The sequence below is a fragment of the Merops nubicus genome, unplaced genomic scaffold (genome assembly GCF_000691845.1).
Source record: "Merops nubicus isolate BGI_N331 unplaced genomic scaffold, ASM69184v1 scaffold32413, whole genome shotgun sequence".
Lineage (NCBI taxonomy): Eukaryota > Metazoa > Chordata > Aves > Coraciiformes > Meropidae > Merops > Merops nubicus.
The window spans coordinates 3,030-29,680 of record NW_008601508.1 but is presented as its reverse complement, the minus strand read 5'-3'; the positions used below and the strand labels follow the sequence as shown (position 1 = coordinate 29,680).

The following is a 26,651-nucleotide window of genomic DNA, read 5'->3' as shown; positions in this document are numbered from 1 at the left end:
CTTCCCATACATTTTTAATCACGTATTAGATTGGCTCACCTTGAAGCTCTCCAAATCGTGAGGGATGTCAAAGTTGATTCTCAAGGGCGCAAGCTCCTATTAAGTCTATTTTTCTGGTATATCACTTTCTATAGATTTTGTGGCAGCACTGTTACGGCCTATGGACGCTTGCACGGTGTCCCCACTGGTAAGGGTTCCTGGTGCCTGGGACTGACAGGCAGCCGTGGGTCTAGTGGCAACAAGTGTTTTAGGAGAGTGCCTGTGACGACCTGAATCCTCACCTGCTGCAGCAACCAACCTCTTTCTGCCCGATTCTTCACTAATGGGAGGCTGAAAATAAACATTGGCAACCTGTTAAATGTTCTCCAAGGCCAGATATTTGCTTTTTCATAAACTTCAAGAATCAAAGAAGATGGAGTATCTGCATTAAGCTCTTACTTAAGCTGAGTAATCTGAGTAATTCACAACTCACTGCTGATACCCTAAAGCTTTCCTGGCTGTTTGACACAAAGTGCAAGTGCATGACGTACTGAGGAATTCTAATACCCTTACAGTTATTTAATCATCACTGCCCAAATGTTTGGGAGAGTTGCAGAGCTCAAGAGCTCAGCATTCTGCAGGAAGGATACACTGAATATGGTGTATAACATCTCAGCAAGGCCTATGCCTGTCATAATTCATTAAGTAACACTGGCTGGGCATTAATTCATTTGACAGATTCTTCAAGGGTGTAGAAGTCATTTTTCTTAGTAGGTGACAAACTGTTTTTTGCTATTTACTTCAGTACATAATGAAAATGGATCAACACTTTTTACACTTAGCCACCATACCTCAGCACCACACTTCAGTTCAAAAAATCCTATATGGAATAAAACTGCATTTTTAATTTTAAATTTTTTTAATCACGCTTCTCCTAGTCATTGACAGGATTTGTAAAGCTGCCTTTTTATGAAATGAAGTACTGTTCTCCATTTACCTTGCAATAAAAATATTAGTAGAGCAAATATTTTATTTCAAATGGGTATTGAAACTTACATCCACTCTGAAGTCCTCCAGTCTCTTAAATTTACTAAGGTATTCTTGCAGTTTGGGGTCGATGGCTGGAGTTTTGTGCTCAGAGTATTTTAGATAAGCCCAGAATTTTTCCAGTCCATACAGCTGACCTAGTAACAGAAAAAAATAGTTTTACTGATTTACAAGAGCCAGATTTAATTAAAAACTTAATTAGTCCCTAGTAACTATGTGTTTAAGAGAACCACAAAATAAAAACATGTGAAAAGCTGCTCTTTGGTTAGTTAATGAGTCAGTGCCAAGGAACTGGGATTATCTCCCAACGAGAGCTAGCCTGGTGTGAGCAGTAACTGGCCTATGATAATTACCAGCTTCATAGTCTCTCTTTGTTTCTTCTTGGAAATCCTTGAATATTTCTTGCCTGAATTTCTTTTCCAGGCCATAGCTGTAAAATCTAAATAAACATTCCAATCCATACCTGTAAGAGAACAGAGAGATACCAAAATCTTACACATATGCCATTCATTCCTCAGAAGGATGCAAGTTTTCAGTCTCTCCTTGCATTTCAATAAATGGCATGGTCTCATTCTACCCTTCTAACAAAAGCCACTTCCTTTTCACATCAATTTTTAATAACCTGTTGTTCTGAAACACCTTCACAAATAATCAAAGCCAACTTAAGAAAATCAAGTTTGTCCTATGCTTTCAACTTCTGAACTACAGACACTAAACACACACATGCAAACTGAAGACAAATCCTTTCACATTTGCAGTACATACACACCAACAGTTTCAACAGAAAACCAGCTCCAGTGGGCTGGACCGAAAGTCAGCCTAACCCACCACCAATGCAAAACCCAACGTGAAGGGCAGGACTCAGTGTTCTTTCGGCTTCCACACACCCCAGCACAGAAATATCAGAACAATGTCAGGAAAAAGCTATTTTATGTGTGGTCCTTTTCCTAGCTTTGGCTGCCACACCATCACCAGAGCTGCCCTGGGCCTCTGGATAGCTGGGACCTTCCTTCTGTTCTGCATTCATCTGCTGCCATCTCAGTCCCCTTAAGAGCATTCTGAGGTTCTTCCTCGTAAATGTATCCTTGGATAATCACAGAGCATCAAGAAAGCTCAGAGCAGAGACAAAAGGTGTTATTAAAGCCACCTTTGCACCCCAGGGACTATAACTTCAGCCTCAGATCCATCTGAACTTCCATAGTCAGCAATTCCTCACTTAGCATTCAAAACATTAGGCTACTTTTTCTCTTTGGCTAAGAGACGTAGAGACAGGGGGTCAGGGTGAAACGGAAGGAACAATACCAAAGAGCTAGAGGGGAAGTGGTATTCTCCTTTATGGTCACTTTGCTGGTATTTTTGTAAGGCCAAAACCAGTTTGAACATGCTGAATGAGGTTAAGGATGTCTTCACCTATGGAAGGAAGAATCTTAGGAATGAGTGTCACTAAGTAGAGAGCTGACTTGTCGCTGTCAACAAGTTGCAGGATTTTGCAGAATTCAGAACAGAGTACAAGTCAGGAAATGCTGCATGTTTAGCTATTTATCTGCAAAGCACAAATACATACAAACAAGCTTTTGATATTAAAATAACTTACATGGACTGCTATTTTAAGATTTACTAAGAGTCAAAGCCAGTACTATCACTTCAGAAATGCATAAACTTCACAGTCAGTTAAACAAATGGTAAGACCTCAACAGTTTTTAACTTTCCAGGAAAAAGCAAATTACCTGTAGTGTTCTTTTGCATCATCCAGAGCAAGTTGTTTGAATTCTTCATACATTTTCTTATTAAAATGGTCTCTCAGAAAAAAGGACCAGAAACGAAAAAGCGTGTTCATTTCTTGGGACTGGCCAATTCCCAACCGTTTCCTCTCTGGGAGAGAAAAAAAAAGAAAGGAAGGAAAAGAAAAAGCTATCTTGAATTTTTTTCAGAAGAGCATTTTCAAGTGCTTTTCCATTAGTAACACACACACCAGACCTTCCAGTAATTTAAGTTTAAATTTGAATGTCATTTTTTTGTTAGGGAATGACAAGTTAAAAGCGTCAAATAAATTTTGCTTTCTTTTCCCAAGAAAAACTAAGGATGAGGAACAATACGAAGAAAACTGGTATCAGATGACACCTGGTAACTTCTACTTAAAATTTTAGGAAGCTCATTTAGCAGCTTACCCATCAGACACCTCCGGCGGTACTTGTGGTACACCTGCTGAGTAAAGCCATTTTCCTTTAACAGTTCATGAGAAGGATGTTGAAATTTTGGAAGAGAATTTGGGGTACACCCATAACTTCCTGCTAGTGGAGCTCCTTCTGAAGGCGAAGCATTGGAACTGCTGAAGAAACCAAACAAATATATTTCTGTCCTATAAAAAGTGCCTGTCCACAGAATTGGTTTTCAACCATTCTAATCTACACAAGAGCTGTCAGAACATTACAGTCACCTGATGACCACATGGAATCCTTCTTGATAGCTCCTTTCTTGCTTCCACTGTACTTCTATGTTGTCTTTTATGTCAGCCTATTTTTCCATTAGCAGTGAGAACTAATGATATTGCAAACAAACTTTCCGCAAACAACAACAAAATTTACCTCACAGAGGAAGATCTTGGCCTGTGGTCTCTGGAATCCATCACCCAACCAACGTGGCATTCTAAGGGAGGGTTTGTACTGTGTTGTGTTTTTCTTTTTCTGGGAGTCTAAGAAAGTAAAGGAAGTATTTATTTCCCAATTTTGATTTCACTCATTCTCACCCTCTTAAAACAAAGTTCTAAAAATTTTATATTGCACCTAACACATTATCAAGTCACAACACTCTAGTTTTCATAACCTAACAATTAGTAACAAATTATGTAACAATTAGTAACAATTATGTAAGAAATTAAAAATCTTTAGACGTTACACTTTTTCAGCATGGACTTTTAAGAAATGTTAACAGAGAAAACTCAGAAACCGTTTTGTAGAAATTAAAAAAAGAAATAATACAGTTAATATATTGAAGATAAAAAAAAAGTACTAATGTTTTATTTTTTGCTTTTTCATTCCTGTTAAATCATATGTGCAGACACGAATTTTATAGGCTTTTTCTGATTTTAAAAAAAAAAAATTATGTCTCTCCATTTACCTTTATATCAAAGGATCGTGCTTCTTTAACCACAGGGTAGAACCTGGGTGTTCTGTTGGGATCCTGTAGCCTCAGGCTGCGAGGTGTTCGTTGGGTGCAGCCAGAGTGAACACATGGGGAATCTGGAACTGCTGTTGGCAGTGATCGAGCTACTGCTGCTGTTGGAGGAACGTCTATACTTAAATTACAAGCCAGCTCCTCTGCTAAATCTGTAGGCAGGAAGGAGAAAACAAGTTTTCAAAAGAGACTTAGAATTTCGAAGGCTAACCTCCCCTACTACCTAGTATCTTAAAGGCCCATTTCATTTCAAGAGAACTACATCATCCCTGAACAACAATCAAATTAACAAAAGCAGCACAAAGTGTTTGAAATTATAAAATAGTGTCTCAAGCATGTTTTTGCTAGAAAATTTAAACTCACTTCTTTCTTACCTGCTTGTTCAAAAAATGCAAAATAAGCACTGGTGAAAGTGTGACCATGTTCTTGTTTTCGGGTGAGGAGGTGGGTTTGGCAAGGTGATTTTCTTCAACTACTTTAAAGATGCTATTAAGTGCTGCTACTATTACTACTACTGCATTAGAAATACCTCAAAATAGAAGATTTGGACATTGTGACTGTTCAGTAAGGTTATGATAAAAGTAGAAAATTCTTTTCATCTCACTTTGTTCTACCCTTGTTGCCCATAAAAATATTCTAGAAAATGTTTCACAACATCACTAGATTTTACTGTACATATTGGAAATGCCATTACACAAGAAACACCTGATGTTGGTATGTGGTGACAACAAAACAGAACACTGACCTTTGATGCTCATATATACCCTGAAAAGTACCAGCTTCTAATTCAATGAAAACCATGCTGCTGATAAACAGCTGACAATTTGAAAAATCAGCAAAGAGAAAGACTGCTGACTGAACTAAAATTAAGATATTGCAGAGGCATAAAGAGTTAAAACACCTACAAAATTGTTATTACAAAGATTGTAAAGCCAAATATGTATTACATACCTTTTTGTAATGCTGGAGGTCCTGGAGGGACTTCCTGTGTTGGATCAATAGTTGGTTCTGGTGCAAGATTATCAAATTCTTCTTTACTAATGAGATTTAGCTTCTTAAAGTCCTCAATCTCTTGCTGAATTAGAGAAAGCAAATTGTAAACACAGAGCAGGAAAGGGGATATCATCCTGAGAAATGTGTGGATTTCATAAAAGAGAAGACAAGCAAGTGAGAATTTATACCAAACTACCCAAGCACAGCCAGTACAAATTTGTTTTAAGGAAGATGGAAGGAGTGCCTCTAGCACACATTATGAAAAAGCTGGGGTGAACACTGTGTACACCCTAACGCAGCTCCCACTGTACTAGCTAAAAGCAACAGCTACACCAACAAACAGGCAAACAGAGGCAGGCAAGGCCACATAAGAAACAGAAATGGCCAAGATCCTGCCCTTTGTCAAGCCCCAAACCATCCTTCTTCTGCAGTAAGCGTGCTGAGGAAGGTCCTAGCAATTTAGGGGAGCAGAACATGCCCTGCTCCCTTCCTCAGCCTGCATCTACAGAGAAGCCAGCATTTGTAAATAAAACGTTCAGTGCTTTCTTCAATTGTTTTTATTGATTTGTAGCTTAAGCCATGAAGGAGCAGGACTTTCCACGCTGTGTGGCAGCATCTCACATCACTCATGCCGTTACTCAGCTGGAGGTTGGGTGGGATATGTGTGCACATGTGCAATGTGTGAAAAATTTTGTTTAAATTGTCAATAACATAACAACAAAGGCAGTATTTTCTTTTATTGTGTGCTATTTCTCATTGTCCTCTTCCAGTTTTCTGGTTTTCTTGGTCCACTTGCTTTGTAATAGAACCTCCATATTCTAAATTCTACCTTTATTTATTGCTCTTATTCTCAACATTCATATCTATCTTTGTCAGCTCTTTTTTTGTACCCACATGCTCCATTTGTCCTTTAAGCTACTTTCCTCCTCCCCACCCCCAACACACCTTTGCCCTTGTGCACAGATTAAGTGGTGAGGGGAAGGAGCTTTGTGTTTAGGTAACTTTGTATTTCTGTACACCTAATACCTGCTAGGGGCTCAGTGGGATTGCCTACAGACGTGCCACTCACTGTGCTTGCATGCACAAAAGAAAGTTTCTTAATGAAGTGACAGGCCTGAGGCAGGCCGTGCTGACTTCTGCCTGTGCAGGCCTGGGGGGCAACTCATCCGTGATTTTAAAGCTGCTTAGTGTATTTTAAAAAATGATAATAATAATAAATTAATGAGAAGGACCTGAGAGTCCTGGTGGATAACAAGTTAACCATGAGCCAGCAGTGTGCTCTTGTGGCCATGAAGGCCCATGGTATCCTGGAGTGCATTAACAAGAGCGTGACCAGCAGGTCAAGGGAGGGTCTCCTCCCCCTCTACTCTTCTGCCCTAGTGAGGCCACATCTGGAGTACTGGATCCAGTTATGGGCTCCCCAGTTCAAGGGAGACAAGGAACTACTGGAGAGAGTCCAATGGAGGACGACAAAGATGATGAAGGCACTGGAGCATCTCTCTTATGAGGAAAGGCTGAGAGAACTGGGGCTGTTTAGCCTGGAAAAGAGAAGACTGAGAGGGCATGTGATCAATGCTAATAAATACCTAAAGGGTGGGTGTCAAGAGGATGGGGCCAGGCTCTTCCCAGTGACAGGACAAGGGGCAACAGGTACCAATCAGAACACAGGAAGTGTCACCTGAACATAAATCAAAGCAAACAATTTCCTTGCAAAGTTCTGAAAGCCTGAAAGACAAGGGCCTGCGTACAGGCTAGGAAATAAAAGGGTTTCTATAATAAAATAAGGTGTGCAATCCAAAGTTTCATTTGTTGCAAGGCAAACAATGGTAGTATAAAACTACTTCAAAATTACTGTATTACCTTCCTCTCTTACTATCTCAGGAATGTGTCCCCTTCTTCTCTGGTAGGGGTTTGCAAGTGTTATGAAACAAGCTATCCATAGAACAAGAAAACACTGGGACAGTTGAACCTCCTTCAAAACATTAAAAATAGTTCTAAACAATATTCATTCCAACGTTTTTGATCAAATCTGTGACAAGAAAGACTTGCTAGTTTTGCATTCAACTGTTCAGAATATTATCAAAATAAAGAGGATTCAACAGACCAGTAAATTCAACTATTGTCCCTTTTCTTTCACACAAGTGTAGCATTTTACAATTACGTAGCAGATAACAGAAATTACTTTTGGAACTGGTTAGACAGGCACGTTTTTCAGGTCAAAAATTCAGACAGTTACCTTCATTGTAGTGTCTTTTTCATGCTGCTCCATCCACAAATCTTGTTCATAATAGTATAAGCCATCATTAATAACTTTAGCAAGTTCTGATGTAATTTTTGCACGGCATACGTGGTTGCCAGTATGATCCCCATCAGGATGTTTTCTCATATCTGGTGGTGTCTGTGCCACAATCAAAATCTTGTTTACATCCTGGTCATCAATTTCATAATCAGAATCGCTGTCTGACCAATCAGTAAATTTATTCTTCCGACCCTCAATTTGTTCCATCTCTTCATCAAACAAAAAATCAAGTTCCTCTTGTTCTTGTTCCTCTGGAGGCAGGGGTGGCTGTTGTTGATCTGATTTCTGATCAGGTACAGGAACATTTTCCTAAATTGGAAAAAGTGATGCAGTTTATCTTTGAATTGGATAGCAATTGTCCAGATGGGAGATAAACAGAACATGATAGAGGATTTTCAATACGGAAATTAGGAAACAGGAACTGGAAACAGCCACTTTCAGATGTTTGGTAAATAAATTACTCTTCTAAGTAATCCTGTCATAAACTTTTAAAATAATTCTCAATGCACATTGTAATACATTTTCCAATGATCAACAGGTATAACTGTCCCTCAACAGAAAAAACAACCCACCTCAGTACTTCCTTGTCATTTTAGTGAGCTTTGGATCAGGATTTTGAATGCACTTAATTATACTAGGTCTGGCAGAGTAAGAAGTATGCAAACTAACCACATTGCATTCCCAAGCATCACATAGGTTAAGACCTGAAAGATTTTGTTTTATGGAATAATCTGAAAGTTGTCAGGTTTTGCATTTGTCTAGTTACACTTAACTTAAAGGCTTTATATTTTACCTTTAGCTTGACTGTGGATGCACGATGCCTCTTCCTCACTTCTATCCAGGGTTCAGAGTCTAAATCAGGCAAACTTGTAGACAATCCTTTAGACATTGTCTGAAAATTACTTGTTTCAGTATTTTCCTTTGGGCTCAGCAGGCTTCCCATTCTTGGAGAGCTTGGTGCAGACTCTAGCAGTGGAGAACAGTAGTTCAGTTCCTATTGTGGGTTGGTATGATTTGGTTTGGTTGGTTTTTGTTGTTTGTTTTGTTTTTCTTTTAAATTGTTTGACTAGTCTTTCTTTTAACCACAGCTACCATTTTTCTACCTCTCATAACACTGATCAGCAGAATTTCTTTTCATTTTTAGCAGACAGTTTTTCACAGATCACTCATTATTTTAGAATCATTGATTCTGGCAAGTTTTTAATATGGAAAGTTTCTAACAGTCTGTGAGAAAATGTGTTATTCAGAAAACAAGAGCAGCATCATTAGGGACATGTTTTCTACACACCATCCTCTAGCTCTACAGATAGGTGCCTAACTCAGTCTTCATTCTTCCCATATAATTCCAGCCGAGATTTTAGTAAATTATTTCTTTGCCAAGGGTTGTCAGTGAATATAGCCATCTCCCTGTTAATATTGTAAACAGGACTGCCATCCAAAACCAGGATGCACCAAATAAATAGTTAACTTTCAGCTGCTACCAAAATGAAGCTGATTTTATGATTAACTTAATATTATTATTACTACCTCTACTGAAGGACTGTAGTCCATATCCTACCTTCTGGAGGAGGATCAGAGCTGTAACACACAGACTTTTTTCCTACTTCACATCAGCTGTGCCAGCCATGTGACTTGGCAACTGCAAGGCTGACGGGCAGATCGGCTGAATAAACAGTTACCAAACGTACAACTTGTATTATGAAATCAGTATCAAGAGGCAAACTTCCTAAGCTAGATAGACAGTCCTAAACTTATGTTTCTATAAAATAAATCCTTTACCAGTATGTGAGCCAAAAATTTGGCCTGGTATGAATTCTGGACAATTGATGAGCTGAGAAAAGTCAGTCGGTGGCAGACTGCATGGAGGAGGACCTGGAATTGGCCACTTTTCTGGATCAACCCTCTTTCTTATCCTCTGATCCACAGTTTCAACTTCTGTACTGTCCTTCAGGGCCTGTGTGACAAGTGTATCATAATTAATTTCAGACACTTCACATGTCCAGCACCATCCAAAAAAAAACGCTTTGGCAATTATAGCATTTTTATAAAATCCCTGTCATTTGAAACAGAACTTTTTTCTTGTCTTCATAGCACTGACTTTAAATGGCAGTACAGAGTTAACCAAGCAATTTTCTACACTGGTGCTTCTGAATTCTTTTACCTCCAAAATGAGTGCAGCATTTGTGGTCAGAGCTTGCATGCGACGGAAGCTAGCAATCAATGAAACAGGCAGAAATCCTTGTTGGTCCATCTTTCTCCTCAGAAAGAAGTCTCTTTCCAAGTTTTCTGTGCTGAAGTAATACTCGCTGCAGAAAGAAACGTCCAAGTGTGAGCCTATTATAGGTTGAAGAAAATCCTAAACCAGCAACTTAGAGATTCCTTGTTAAAGCCTCCCATTAAAAACAGAGCATATTGTCATCAACAAAGTTGTCCTTTCAGTAGGTGCATCACTACAAGCAAGACTCAGAGAGCAGCACGCACGCTTGACACGTTACAGAAGCCTCGTTATCCAGCACAGCACATCGGGCTAGAAATCCAAGCCTGTGACGTTTGCACATGTGAACTAGTTCAGGAAAAACTATGCTCCATTTCACCCATCCCCTCCCTTATTACTTACATGAACAGAAGGAAAGAACATTTTCTTAGCCTTCATAGAGATGAAGGACAAGTACTGCTTACAGTCAGGGCATAAGTTATTCCCCACAGAGCAGTATCAGTGCACCTTCATCTTGAACTGTATCTTTTCTTTTCCCAGTTTCCAGCACGTTAGAGGGTTTAAGTATCCTATGTGAGTGTGGAGGCACATATATGTACTCTGAATCATCACTTCAAGCATGCTTGTGGGAACATGAGAAAAGAAAAACAGTAATATTGTACTTGTCATGGAACTGTACCAGAAGGCACAACAGTTCATGGAGAAAGGTAAAGCCTAAAAGAAGAGATGAACTTTAGTGGATAAAGAGAAGATGGACAAGGACCATTTCAGGAATCTGACAATACCACAGAACAAGAGAAACAACAGACAAAGAAACAGCAGAAGGACAAATCTTCTTAAACAGTGACACTGCTCTGCGAAATGACCAGGGCATCAAGATGTTTACACTTAGCAAGGAGAAAAAGTAAGGAATTCAAATTATGATCTGTCACACAAAGCAAGGGAGTGAGAAAACACCCTATGAAAAAAGAACGGAAAAAAAAGAAAACAGTTTAATCATGACATCTAAAATCCATGCCTTTCACAGAGTTTACACATCATACCACAATTCAGAATGTTACACTGAAGGAATGTTACTCCTCATCAGGTTCAGGAAAATGTAGGTAGTGAAATATTTAATAGAGAGCAATTAAAATTCTATGCCACAGAAACGGAGGGAGCGCAGAAGTGAAACAGGAGAGCATTAAAATGCTGAGAAGAAAAAAAAACCACACACACAAACACACATGCAAATATAAATAGAGTTAATTCTCATTTCAAAAAAGTACAAAACGCTATGTGTCTCCACTGAAGCTGGGATCAAGGGCAAAGTTACCAAGAGGAAAGGACTCTGGTGCCATCTTTGACCCAAGGAGAAGCTTGATACCATTTATGTTTTTGGTAAAGAAATTCGAAGCAAAAGCTCTCTGTACGAAACAGCTCCAAGACAGAATGAATATAAAGTCTCAAAGATGGACAATAAGACATACAACAAATGACAACATTGCCTTTAAATCAGAGCAAATGAAGAAGAGAATAAGGCTTTCGAGAATAAAGCTCTTAGAGCTACATAAACTGATTAGTGAGGCAACTGTGCACAAAGAGATGGTTTCTTTGAAGAATATCCTACCTACTGTTCTGTACTGCTACATTTCTCTTCCCCTCCCAGTCTAGAAGATAAGCAAGCACAAAAGCCATATACCAACATTTTACTAATGTTACCTTTACAGTCATACAGTAAAGGTAAAATCTTGTAACGATTCACCTAGTTAAAAACTCCACAAGCAGAAATGGACAATGACTGAACTTGACTCAAACTGCCTCACTTGATGTCCATCACTCTAGAAAAAGGAATGTGAAAGACCATTAATGATAAATTAAGACAACACACAAGTTTGCTCCAGGTAGAGGGACAAACCTAAACACACACCCCCTCCAGCTTTTCTGTCTCATTTTCTTCAGAGTCCCTTTGCTTATTCTTGATTTGATGCAGACTTGGATCCATGTATGAACTTTTATTTATTTTTTTATTTTTAAGACAGAAGACTTCAGATAGAGTTCTTTTGAGTTGCTAAGCACTGAAACTCTTCAGGCTGTCAACTCCAGCCTGTAATTAAAAATGTTAAAGATATTTTTCCGTGCAATACAAATATTACTCTCTCATACACCAAGACAGTTCTTGGGATGAGCATAAACTGCTTCATTGCAGTGTATTTCTTACTGTAATTACACGTCAACTCAGGGGGACACAGTCTCTAAGATTTTTCCCTATTAAGCACGTAAACTGTTTTAAAATCCATCAGTTCACTAGGATTTAAACCAATCTCATTTCTCTAATATGTCCTGATTTATCATGGACTCCACAAGGTAGTCTGAGACCTAAGAGTTGTGTGCAGATATATTCCTCTTTGGCACAGTCAGTTTAATATTCTGTAACTGAATTACCAAAGGCAGACAGAACCATCCCTGTTTATAAGCCAATAATAAGTAACTGGTCAATCAAGTCTGTTGTCCATCATTTCAGATGTGATAAAAGACGTGAGTGGATTAAAAGAATCTCCTTGGTTTTGTCTGTGTGTTTTATTCTAGGTTGTTTGATTTTGGGTTTTTGTTTGTTTTAGGAGCATAAAAATAGTGAAATTATGTTCTAAACCTGCTCAAGAATCTCCCTCTCTCTCATGGAAAGCAAACTCTGTAACAAAGCTGCCTTAGGAGTTCATATCAGACAAGCAACCAACGGCTCTGGTTAGCCAGCCATGCCAAGACTTCTACTGACACCTGCCAACCTCTTGTTGCTAAAATAAAATACAAATATAACCAGAAGTCAGACGTGACCAATGCTGTAACTGACATTTTTCTCAGCAGAGGGGGACATCACCATGTCCTACCTTAGAAGATCTGGATTCTACACTGCATGCCCAGAAATCTGGCCAACAGTGGAGTGTCTGTGCTCCTCCCTCACTTGTCTGAGGACAGTGCAGGCCGATTATCCTGACATGGGGGTACATGTCCACTGTCAGGTCTCATAGGGGCCTGGCAGCAAGAGTAACAAAAAAGACTGCAATAGAAGTTTTGAAGTTGATAGCCACATGCCAGATACTTTCTGCCCTTAAAGAGGCTTTTTTCTTCCTTTTTGCGTCAACTGTAACAAAAGAAGCAAGAATAAAATAAGCAAGTTGCTTTATGGATTACAAGGGCAAACAAAAACCACCACGGAGGCATTGCAGAGAAATGCCGTTGCAAGCACAGAAGATGTAATATCTGCCAGTGGTGGAAACTGTCTCTTTAAAATGAGCTAGTGGTTTCCAGGCCCTTTTTGACTTGTCTCCTGGTGATAATCAGTCTTCCAGATGGTTTCTCATTGCCTAATGGTGTACATGAGAAAGTAAACATTTCAGATTATTGAAAAATCAAGTATTGTTGCAAAACTACTCTCTTTCAGTCAAATGTTTCAGGTGAAATGCTCTGAAAACACAGAACTAACAAGACTTCTCAAAGTGAAATTGAGAGCATATAAAAGGAAATGTCTAGCTACATCACCCAAGAAGAGCTTTATAAGCAAACAGACCAACAGTACTCAAAAGCACAAGCTCAGAGACATCCATATCTCAATTACATGACGACAAAAAGAGGGCTATGTACCGTAAATAAAGCAGGTATACGAGTTAGAGCCAGACCACAGCACACGATGCAGAACAGCTTCTTTACAACTCCCATCACTCAAGTTTTTGCACCACCACTAGTGAATAAATTCAATCATAATGGTCAAATCAAAAAGTTCAACTGAAATACCTTAATCTCCATCTTTATATGACTAATAAGAATCAATTGCTGTTTGAAATGAGTTATTTTATCCTAACTAGATCTTTAAAAGTATCTGTACATTAAACAATCTACTTACATTTGATGTTTTATATATTCTTTGAGAAGTGCTTCATCCACAGAATACATTTGCACTCCTGTTCCATCACCGTAGTAATACATCACACTAGCATTAAGCTCAGGTTGAAATACTTGGTCAGTTCCTTCACCGTACAGCTCTTGATAACCAACTGAATATTCAAAGTTCACTTCAAAATAAAGGAGAACATAAAAAGAAAGGTGATGAAAAATATGAAGGCCCGCACACAAATATTTTAAGGTATGATACACACTATCTTACTGTCTGTTTTTAGCATCTGATTTTAAAAAGACTCGAGCTACTTAAGTTACAGGATATGTTTTCCGAGACAATTCCTAGTTCCCATACAAACAGTAACATTTTAAACACAGTTTTAAAATTTTTGCTAAGTATCTCCTACTTTGTGTGCTTCTGGGGTTGCCTCTGCCACGTCCTCTTCCTCTGCCTCTGCCTCTTCCTCTGCCTCTGGAGAGCCCTCGAACGCTGCCACCCTCACTCCTCACGCTGCACACTTCGTCCTGGTCATCCCTCTTCTCCCTGTCACGACGCCAATCTTCAAGAGAAAAAAGCAATCACAGATTATCTTCATATCAATTAAGTAATCTCTGATTTATTCTTAGGAATTAACCATAAAACACTGCACTGAGAAATGTCTCTCTTCATTTTCTGGAAGCTCAGAAAGGCTGAAGCAAATAACACTGCAAAATAGATTAATAGTGCCCAAAAGTCCCCTGGAACACATCGTGCCCAGGCAGTCCACTGACTCGATCATGCTGGCTGAAGCACAGGGTCAGACCTGAAAGCTGCAGTGGCAAAAGGGCAAGGTTTGCCCAACCAGGCCTAAGAGCAAGTCAGGCAGAACCCATTAGCAATAAAGAAGAGTAGATGGGGCTTCACTGGTGAAGCATCTCAAATGCTTCTGGACAACTGGACACTGTGGTGACAGCTCAGGTATCACAATGTCTATGATTGGCTTGGGACAGGAAGGAAAGATCATGCAACTCTTCTTCCAGGCATGATAACACTGTCCTTCTGTGGACAACTCCCAGAACCTAGAGAGAGTGAGGAAGAGCTTCTAGCTCTTAATGATCCTGCTCAGGGTGGAATTTCCACAGCAATGGTTCCCTAGAGCTTCCCTTTTGTTGCCAGAAGCAGATATCTACTGCTCCCCTGGCTCTGCCCATTTATCACCAATCATTTATTCTCTTCTGGTCCTGTCCCAAAATGAAATTTTAAGTTAAGAACCCCTTTGTGGTAGCAGTTCGAAATCTAAGATGACTGTAAGAATCTATGTAAAGTTTTCATATAAAGTGGTCTCCACACGGCAAAAGAGAGCGAGAGGAAAGAAGGGAAAATAAAGGAATGGAAAGGACGGCAGATCCAAACCAGCCCCCAGGGACCTTGGGTTCCACTCACTACAAAATTCAAGGACAGGTGTAATTCTCGCTTTACTCATCAGAGAAAACACTCTCCCCAACACCATTTCTTCCTCTTTTCCTAACATTCTCACAGACTTCCACCTTTAACTTTAACTGGACAGTCTTCCATATCCCAGGAAGGCATTTATGTCAGACCCTACTTGATCAAATTGAGAGCTGCTATATTTAAAGGACTGAATAAAGATATGATTCTTTGTTCATATCAGAAATCATGCATGTAACACCTTCATGAGTTAGTGTGCTATTTAAGCTTTAAGTTCTCTCTCACTGAAACTGGTCTTGAATCACTACAGCCTTGAGGTAGAATCACGCTACAAGTTTCTGGTCATTTGACTGTCCTAAGGAGTAGCTGCTAAACAAAGTGATACATGAGTGAAAATCCTTCCCTTGCCCCTGTTCATCCCTCAGACATACAGACTTAACTCTTACATTCAGATTCCTAAAATGACTTCATAAACTCATCTCATCAGTAGCTCCCACTCTTATATTATAATGGGCAAGCATTTAAAATGCTAATGTATAATAAGAGTTTTAGAGTAAAATGCAAATACGTAAACCAGAGCTATACTCAGCCTAAGATTCCTGTCACCTGGCAAGCTGTATTCAGAATGCCCAAGGACCAGAGCCAGTACCAGCTGTGGTCCATTTCTCCCTTTGCTGTGCCAGTACAATTTTTTGCATGGCCATGCTGAGAAATAGGTCAGGAGAACTGAGGGAACTGGTCCAACTTAAGGGGGAAAAAATCATTTAGAAACTAGCACAACTGCCAAAGCAGAGTTCAAAATGTAGGTCTGCAAGCAGTTGCTCTGGTAGCAACAAGCTGTGGGAACAGCAGCAGAGCAGGACAGAGCAGCCACCTTATGAAACTATTTCCAAACTTTCTGCACCGTAAAGCTGTGGCCCAAGACACTAGGGTGTCAAAAATGCAAAAATACATATTGCTCTGGCTCAGAGCACCAGCACATGCTGTAAAGACAGATGTTTCCAAACTCAGTTACTCAGCAGTCAGTGACTGAGACTGTGAAGAGGTTAAAAAAAAACCAACAAACCAAAACCCTGACAGCACAACTTTACACAAAACTTTCCAACTTAAAAATTGTTAAACTACAATACAATTTGATTTTTTGCTGATTAGCAAACATAAACATTAGGTTTTACTTAATAAAGGTGAAGTCAAGTTTCAACATAAACTGGCAATCTAATGCCTACTCCTGTGGTATTACACTTTATTTGTCAAAACCAGAAAAACCCAGAGATTAGAAACTACTTACTTCTTGCCTCGTTCCGTCTGTTGTTATGAGGTAATAACTTGTTTGATTCCAGCAGAAATCTTGAGCTACTTCGAGAGCCTGGTCGTTCTTGACTGTCTGACCTTACATCATCCAAGTGAAGTGGCACCCATTTCTGCTTGTTACCTTGAAAAGTTAATACATTACTCTTAATTATAGTACTACTTGAGGTTTCAGCTCCTGAAATAATTCTACAGAATTCTTTGTAGAACTAGCACCAGTTAATTTCAAAGTTTAAAAACTGGGAGAAACTTAACATTGAAATTTTAAGATATGATGAATGACTAAACAATAATAAATGCAATAAACAGGAATTTCTCAAACTGAAAGGTAACCTTTCCTAAGCTTTAAACATATGAAATGAAGGTGAGCTATTCTCTTTAATGATTTTTAGCTGCAAGTTCTAACACCAAGAAGTTACAGCTACAGAAGTGTTTAATATATAAATTCATTACTATACAGTTTCACAATTTTCTTATGAAACTCAAAGATTAAAAAATAATATATCTAGTTAATCACTAAACTAAACATTTCAATCAGAAACCATAAAACATTTCCTGATAATTTAGCTGTGGTACTGTATTTTTATCTTGAGATATTTGGATTAAGTTCATTTATGTGCATCAAAAGCAAAGCTCTATCTTCTTGCAGACTGGCCTAAAATAGCCACTAAGCATTTATTTAATCATATTTCTTGTTCTAAACTTGAGTGTTGGCTTCATGTCTATGCAGCCAAGAAATAAGCAAACACATAAAATGTGTTATCCACATTGCAGGGGGCAGGAGATGGTTTTATCTGTGCAGTGCTTTGCTTTACATTTCCACTTAGAATGAAAAAATTAAAAGCAATAAAGGATTTGTTTTTCAATATATACACAAGAAGACTGACAAATATAAACAAAGGTCTTTAGGATCTGAAGAAATATCACCAGGGAAGCAAAAAAAAAACAAGCAGCCTATGGCAGCAGTATCTTAAAACTCTCTCAGCTGCTCCTCCAGTCTACTGACAAAATGAGATACAGATTTGCTTCCCATTTTTAATGTAACTGATTGGATCAAAAGGCAATGAATAACCTGGCTTAGTTTTCAAGCGATCATGTCAAGGTGTAATTTAATAGTAAAACATGAAAATTAAAGTTTTGGTATATATAGTAACACACTCCCACATGTATAAGAAGGTAAATTTACACAGTCCTCTCTATTTAGTGAAATAAAAATATGAACAACAGTACTTGTACAGCCACGCTAAAATTTTCCAGAAATTGTCAGAGATTCATGGACCATCAGCAGGACACCAGCTGCTTTTTCCCCAAAATTCCTACTTGACTAAACAGAACAGTCCACAAAACTAAGACAGGAAGCCTGTGTTAACCTTTCTAGCAGAAAGCAATATACCCCATTATAAACTAGAAAATGCAACCCAGAAAGTTTCATCAAGGCATTCAGCTATAATTAATGTGACTGTATCAACGGTGACTTGCTGCATTATACACAGTGCCCAGACTGACCTTTTTTCCTTTGGTTATTACTTTGAGCTTCATCTTCGCTAGTATTATCTCCTGGACCATCTGGCTTTGCCTCCGGGTTGTCCTTGATCCCATTACTGCTTTTTTGATCATATTTCTCCTCCTTTTCTCTTCTGTTTGTTGGCTTCTTACTATGACTTACAGTCTTACACTGCAAGAAATACTGGTAATTATTTCTGACAGTAGAGCTGCTGATAGCAAAAGGTATAAATTTCCTCTATGTATTAAAACTCCTTTATTGTTACCTGTTCTCAACCTCTTCAACAGGGTGAGTTTTAAGAACTGTGTTGTTTTGTGAAGTCTCATTTTCTGCTAACTTGGTAAAACTACAAAAAGAATTTTTAGACTCAAAGTGTTTGTTTGCATTTTAACTGAAGATGTCGAATTGCAGCGTGCACAACAATCCTGTCTCAGTACCTCAAAAATGAATTTTATAGGAAAGAAAGAAATATTGCTCACCAGTACCCACTGTTCAGAAAGATTCTCTTTAAAAAGCTGTGCTTAAAGAACACTGAATGGTAAATCAGAAATTCCCACAATGCTGTACAATCTCAGCAGCACGCCAAATGTTCATGTGAAATACAAAAAGCCATAGGCCTTAACTCTGACAGTTCTGTTCCACTACACGGGAACATGAACCAAAGATCAGAGGATGTGGAGGTGTATGATCACAGATTTATTTTTTTCCCACATTAGGGTATGGCATTTACTGGGAACTGGGTGCCTCTGAGTAGCGCCAGCATCCTGCAGATCACCACTCCTTGGAAATCCTACAGAATAACAGGTTCCACAGAAGACCAAGTGAAGACCATTTTAGGGAATATCAGAAAGCTTCTTTTCTCCCTGACACCAGTACAGGATGGAGAGATAAATGGATCGAGAGCAGCCCTGTGGAGAAGGACTTGGGGGTGCTGGGAGACGAAAGGCTGGACATGATCTGACAACGTGCACTCGCCAGAAGCCAATCACATTATGGGCAGCACCAAGAGCAGGTCCAATGCCTTGATTCTGCCCCTCTACTCCACTCTGGTGAGACCTCACCTCGAGTCCTGTGTCTAGCTCTGGATTGCTCAGCACAAGACAGACAGGGACCTGTTGGAGCAGGTCCAGAGGAGGGCCACAAAAATGATCAGGGGGCTGGAACACCTCTGCTACGAGAACAGGCTGAGGGAGTTGGGGTTGTTCAGCCTGGAGAAGGATCCAGGGAAATCTTACTGCAGCCTCAGCTGGGGATAGACTTTTTAGCAGGGCCTGTCACAACAGGATGAGGAGTGATGGTTTTAAACTAAAAGAGAGGAGATTCAGACTAGATAGAAGGAAGAAAGTTTTTACAGGGAGGGGGGTTAAACACTGGCACAGGTTGCTCAGAGTGGTGGCAGATGCCTCATCCCTGGAAACACTCAAGGTCAGGTTGGACAGGACCCTGAGCAACCTTATCTAGTTGAAGATGTCCTTGGCCACTGTGGGGGTTGTGGATTAGCTGACCTTTAAAGATCCCTTCCAAGCCAAAGCATTCTATGATTGGATGTAATATCTACCTGCAAGACTAAGCTTCAAAGACACTTCTGCCCAACAGAAAATTCTCCTATGTCGGGGAGATGGCTTTAAACCTGCTGGAGTACACACAGTAGATGCTACAGTAATATGCTGTAATCAGTTTGAATGCAAAGCCTTCCCTTACACAAATCAACAGAGGTTAAATACAAACTAGATGTTATTTGGTTAAATAGACAGCAAATGAATTTGTGGACTAAAATCCTCACATACTTAAGTCAGCAAAAGGTTAATTAACATCTCTGCAGTACAATCTAGACCATCTGGGAAACCAAAAATTCTTTTAAAAAATACTCTTAAAGCAGACTATTTCAGACAGAAAAAATCAAATGTGTATATTCTTATGTAACACTACATATATGTAACTCTCAGACACACTGACTAGTACTGTACAGACATCATTAATCTTACAAAAATTTGGCATAATAACCAAGTAAATACTAAAGACCTGCAGTACTAAAAAGAATACAAAAGATACAGGTGCACATTTTAAGTCACTAAAATCTGTATTTCTAAAAAAAAAAAAAAAAAAAGGAAAAATGAGATGCTAAAAACCCCATATTTTAGATAGATTTAGTCACAAATCAACATTAGCATCTGCAAATATTATTAAAGGATATAATATTTAATCCTTTCAGTGCTACTTCTAAGCAGACCCTCTCCTTTTCCAAGCATCAGAACAAGACAGAAAACATTGGGGTTTTTTGTACAGTTACAGAGTTTCTCTGCACTGTATCTTGGGTTAAAAGCGTAGTCTCTGAAAAGCTACATAGACAAAGTATTGCACAGTGGAACTGATCACATGATCTTCAAGAACAGTATTTTTGTGTTATTTGACTGTAGCAAACACTGCATCTAAGGTATAAAAAGCACAGGTGAAATTATGTCTACTATTATGGGTAACTAAGGAAGGAGTCTGATGCATATCTGAGAATTATACATTTCTAAAGCAGCCGGATAAATTAGCAGTATTAGAACATATCCTTCATGATATTGTTAAATATATCACCACTGTCTCCTGAAGTGGCAGTCTCTTCATTTCACAACATCTCAGCAACTGACAGGAATATTCATGAGGGAGAAGCTTATAAATGCTTCATTTTTTAAAAAAATAAAAGTCAAGGATCTTGTATAAATCCTAAATGTCAATGGGATGTATGCACACACCAAAGCATTCTAACTGGTACGAGAATAAGCATTAACTTATTGGCATCTAAGCTCTTCACGTTTTAAAGATTCTTTTAGCAATCTCAAAGATTTTCTTTGAGATCCTGTAGACCAAGCTACTAGAAGAGGGCAATTCCACTAGCCCTAAACACAGTGTCAAATCTACAGGCATCTATAATTTTGACCTGCAATGCCAAAAGCCTGGTTAGACACCTGAAAATGTTTTGTTGCTGACAAAGTTACAACATTCAGTTAGGGGAGACGGGAGGTGTTAAACTGAGCCCACAGGACAAACAATTCATGCCAAACTACTTTAATACCCTCTTTTTCTGTTCTCATCTGGACACTTCCAGTTATGTAATGCCCATTGTTAAACCCCAAATCTTCTGGCTTCCCTCACCAAGACAATAAAAGCATAACAGGGGCACTACAGAGCTAAAGCAAAGAGTGAAAGGGCACCTCATTGCTTGCAGTAATCTGCGCTCTGTTCTTGTTCTAAATAGCATAAAAAAAGGTGTAAGATATTATGCACTTATCAGTTGAGATAAAGTGAAAAGAAGATTTTTTGACGGAACATATGTTAACGACAGATCCAGCAAGAGGAAAATCTATCAGAGGAACAGGACAAGGACATCAAAGCTGTCTTGAGACAACTTAAGCAGAGAGGTCTATGTGTTATTTTTTACATAACACTGAAGATAACAAAGGATACTTACCCCATTATTGGCTATTTCGCTTGGTGTTGGCCAGTTTGCAATATCACCAAAATCATCACCCTGCAAAGATGACAAACAGTTTACTCCCAGATTTAGTCCTTTCCAATACATGGAAGTTGTCTTTCATGACTCAGATGACCCCTTTGAGCAGAACTGTTAGTAGCAGTAATTTTTAAAACAGATAAATAGAAAAACACATAACTTTCAAAAACAGAATATGGTCAATTGTAGGAACAACTGTTCATTGCAGTTCCATCCAAATCAAGGTCCAATACACCTTAGCTTGTAATCACTACAATGTTCTAAAGAACGCCTTAATGAACAATATTTTAAGTTGGCACAGCCAAAAAAAAGATAGCAAGCAAGCAAAATTTTCTATCTCTAACTATAAAACAAACTAAGAGGGCTCACGACTTTTAAGCACACATAAAACAATTGTCAGATTAAATTTTGTCTTACACAGTTTCCTATGGGATTTAAAGGTATTTACTGGTCAGAAGTCTTTTAGCTTTTGGAAGACCTTTGAGTATAGTTATTATTCAATTATAAAAGGCTTGGCTGTACAAAATTTCAGAAACTTCTTTTTTCAATGAAAGGATTCAACGTCTCCTGTTATCATAATGATAATTTTATAACAGCACAAAGCATACACATCACATAATATGCAAAAAGGATCACCGAAACCAATCCAGCACCACTTGTGCTGAAGCACTGTTTCCTTGCAGCCCCTTCAGATTTTTATATAATCCCAATGCTTTTTTAAACAAGTGTCTTTCCTTACCCCTCATACATACACCACTTTTATCCCTTCTAATTTTAAATCCCCCTTCCTTCTTACTTTTCTCTGTCTTCAAAATTAACCATGACTGAGACAGAACATAACACTCCTGGTTGTAACTTCAAAATACCTTGTTATCTGTTTATTTGGTAATACTAGCTATTTAGCATATTGAATATTGACAGAAATGCTCACAGAAATTATTTCAGTTTCCTAACATATTATTATTTGAGCTAAATTCCAGTTTAGTTGAACAGCTTGGATCAACTGGGACTTCTAACACGATCAGCTGAGTAACTCATAGCTAAATGTCCTTCTGGAAAATACAAACCTCACTGCATTTCCTTGTCCTGGGTTTCACTGCCTTCACAACTTTACTAGAATTCTGTAGTTCTGCAAAGGAAGAAAAATACTTTCAGGTAAAGAACTGGACTGCACATTTCTGCAAAGCAACAGTACACAGCAGTGAAAAAATCCCACTCCTGAGCACACACACTCTTGCAGACCAGGTGTACAGGATCCTGTACAACACAGTATTGAAGCATTTCCTCAGACATAAGGTCAAGACTATTTCAGAACACTGGTACTTTAACCTGAGAATTAGCAGAGAAAACAAGCCCCTGAAACACATTTCAAAAGTTATCCTATTACAAGCCGTAAGACAGAAATAATTTACGAAATCCATTATTATACAAGCGTAAAAAAGCCCAGAAGTAATTACATGTTCACAAATTCCTAGTAGTTTCTTTTTATAAGCAATTACTCAAACACCAAATAAAATCTAGCCATATTGCTCATAACCAAGCCAAAGGAACTAAAAAAAAAAAAAAGAGAAACTAAAAGAGAAAACTACTATAAAGAATACATTAATACTAATAAATGTAATGCCTGAATTTCACAATAGTTAGTTCATGATAAATACAGGCATTTGCAATGCAGCTGACACAGACACTTTCAGAGCCATCCAGAGTCAAGACCAAAACTTTCTAAGAATGATCCCAATCCGACCTCCTAAGCAAAAGTCCATTATACTTCTACCAGTAATATCTGTCAGGAATTAAGCTAATGCTTGGAAGTAACTCCTGCTCTCATATATGGCAACATTATTTGGCCTAACAATCTGGGACCAACAACCTATATTAAAACATAAAAGTCTATTTGAATTTACATTAGTCTTTCATTACATGTGCATTTAGCCTTCTGTACATGCACTTGATTTTCTTATTCTGTGCAATTTTCCCCTACTCACCTCAATTTTGTTCTAACTTTTGCATTAGGAATTCAGAGAGAAAAACAAACAAACAAAAAAAAAAAAAAAAAAAAAAACCACAAACCACCAGTATCAGGCAATTTTTCTCAGGTTAGAATTAAGACAGAAGAAATCACCTCTTATATTCTGTTGTTAAACCCTGGTTCTGTTCTCCCAATGCATATGTTCCCATAGAGTAGTGGTCACAACCTTCCCTTGAAACATCTTATTATTTTATTGCAAGATAACCTTGAAACATTGAGCATGACTGAAATCACTAGTGGATTATTTCATGCAGGGATAACATCACCTCCTCAACCCTTATCTCTTCCACATCCAGTGACTAATCTTCCTTATCGCAGCTTCACACTGGGAACCCCACCCCGTGGTGCCTCACGGGGACTCTGTAAACCCTCTGTCTGCTTCCTGGAATATACCGTGAACGTTGGGAGCATAAACTCATGCATACTCCATATTCCACTGTAAGTTACATTAACACTGCTAGATACAACTTGCCCATCACACAAGACATGCAAATTCAGCGAATCCTGACTGGGCTGTGACCTTTGCCACACCATTTGCCAGCAGGTTTTCTTTCTTCTCCTATGGATCGCTTCTTAAAACGGAAGACAAAACACACACTCCCAAACGGCCTCTTTCTTGTTATTCGGCCTCAATTAACTTTAGACTGAGAGCTTTCAGAAACACAGGATGACTGTGTAATGCTAATTTTTCCTTGTCATTCAATAGTGAACTCATTGCCCTTTACAAAACAAGACAGATGCAGAGGTGGAGTAGCAAACAAATTTGTAATTTTCTCCAGGAGAACCACCAATTACCTGTAAAGTGACTGGCCAGAGCACTCGTCCTTCAGTAGCCTGTAAAGGCACATCTCTCTTCAGCTGTTCAATTACCTTACTGAAGCCCTTTTTCCACCTCACAGCACTTTTACTTAAACTGCTGAAGGACTGCTCTGCCAGAACTTCTACTCTGTGCGTGTCACCAGGGCGTAGCAAGAGATTCCAAAAGAGAAGACTCCATGTCGCTGCACTATCTTAGTCACTGGATATTATTCCAGGTGCCAGGAGAGGCTATCTGAATCAAGCAGAATGAGACCAAACTTGTTTTAAGGAATCTCTTATGTCTATGCAATAATCCAAGACTTGGAAGATGCATTTGCACACTAAACAAAAAGAAAATTAATATTAGGCAACACGCTATCTCGTTGACAATGTCCTTTTGGAGCTCAAAGGCCCAAGATCTCATCACACTCTGTACTTCCCTACGCATAAACAACTCCACAGAGTATCCTGTCCTCCCCAAAAGAGCCACACTCAAAAGCAGATTTAACTGTTCTTTCCTGATTAGCTTTCTGGGGCTTATTATGTGGGAGTTGGATCTGAGTGTGAAGCATGAAAGGGAACAAAGGAAAATTCACTCTTCAGATAAAACCTCTAAGCTTAGCATCACTCCAGTGTTTGGTTTCGACATCACGTAACAGTGATGAATACCCAGAAATGGCATCCCTAGTACATTGCTCCAGCAGAACCCTACAAGCCCCTGCAAATAAACTATTTCACTTATGGTTAATTCCAACCTAACTGTATTAAAACTGTTTATTCAGTCTTATGCTATAAGGTAACCTGTTTAATAACAGCATGCTGTGTTGATAAAAATTCAGTTATCTTCAATTATTTTACTTGCTAGGTTTTCAGCTGAGTACTGAATGAATAGGGGAAAAAAATACCATCAGGACTGAGAAAGTTTAATTACCAATGATCATCTTTCAGCCACTGAACTCCATCCAGTAAAGATGCCAACCACATGGAAACAGAAATCAGCCCTCAAACCTATTTTTATGATGATTCTTCCAAGTCTCTTCATCCCAACACAAGATATTTTCTGCAGAAAGAGTTGAATGTGCAAACCTGCCATGTGCACTATAAAAATCGAAAGATGAATTTTGGAGCCACCAAAACAGCAGCAATCCACTGGGACAACAACAGAAAATGAAACGCTGACTGGATGCTGTGCAGAGACAGGAGAAGCGAAGTTTATACGTAAAGATGAATCACCAAAGTACCACTGATTACAAGACAAATTATATTTTCAGTACTATTACTTCAGGATGGATGGTTTGAAGTTCTGCAAATAACCAGTGAGCAAGTAATTTTTTCTGATAGGAGGGGATGGATGATATTACCTATTTCTTATGAAAGCAAAGCCTATTAATAAGAGGTGGAACACATCCCAATTTGGATTAGCGCTTCATGCTCTAAGGATTTCTAGACAATATTCTGGCTTTATTTTTACTCGGACTGCATGTGTACCCCCTTCAGTGAAGGAACTATGGCACCTAAATACCAGAACTGCTCCAGGAGGCAGCTGAAACCACCCAGCAGAACAGCTCTTCAAAACTTCAGTGGAACACGCTTGTTTAACTCGTACAACGTTTTTCTTTCAGTGCTCAGTTTGAAATTTGACAGTATAATCCATTTTTAAACAAGGTAAGCTATACTTAACTCTGTTGGTTTAACAGATAAATGTGGAAGTCTCGCAAATGCGACACAACAATCCCTTGGAGTATATGATCATTTAAATACAGAGCGTGGATTTAGATCCAAGATTCTGGGAAATTAATAAAAAGAGTAGTTATGCTAACATCCTTTCATGCAGTAATTTTGATGTTTTATAGCAAAACTACATTAGATTGACCTTCTTCACACTATTTGAACATGCAAGTCAGTGAGTTATGACACCTGCATCTTTCCACCTGTTTACATTCAAAACCAGTCAGGTTTTCAACACAACAAACAACTGGGAAAAAAAAATCCCCAGTACATGACTGACTAATCATATAGTATTTCTGTTCTTTACATTTCCTTTATCATCTCGTTTTTTTCTTAATTTCTTCACAGAAAGCTGCAACCTGTGACTCAATTCCTATAAAAAATTTCATGGTCTAAAGGGAGCATGTGCTAGAGCCCAGCAAGCCAGTACTGTGTCTTAGACTCCAGGAAGCAGGTTGAATTTCTCTCTCATAACAGGTCCACAGTTCAGAACAAAAAAAACCCTCAGCCTACCATACAAAATTACATATGTTGTTATATATAGAACTAAAAGACAGACAGCAGGTTTGTAAAGATAATGCTTTTAACCCCTTTAGGGCTGGGGTAATTGTCAATGTTGCACCTTCTGATAATTCTTAAAATAATTTCTTGAAGCTGTTACTAAAACACTCAGTGAATTCACAGGAACTGATATCTGCCTTAGATAAACACAAAAAAATGATAATCAGATCATGTACCAATTTACTAATCAAAGGCTTGCCAGCCTAGTAACACAG

The 26,651-nt window shown here is 38.6% G+C and overlaps 1 protein-coding gene across 1 annotated transcript; it reads right to left on the bottom strand.

The window, feature by feature from the left end:
• Positions 1–105: 105 nt before the first annotated feature.
• LARP1B (La ribonucleoprotein domain family, member 1B) lies at positions 106–22,449 on the bottom strand (the record flags this gene model as incomplete). Its single annotated transcript, XM_008938019.1, has 18 exons — positions 106–330; positions 1,036–1,163; positions 1,380–1,489; positions 2,754–2,898; positions 3,195–3,355; positions 3,612–3,718; positions 4,144–4,346; positions 5,152–5,275; positions 7,430–7,801; positions 8,286–8,458; positions 9,272–9,446; positions 9,654–9,798; positions 13,588–13,756; positions 13,997–14,140; positions 16,298–16,441; positions 17,824–17,992; positions 21,279–21,338; positions 22,388–22,449. Coding segments are annotated over 18 exons (2,816 nt in total), but the record flags the coding sequence as incomplete, so codon positions are not given.
• Positions 22,450–26,651: the final 4,202 nt, after the last annotated feature.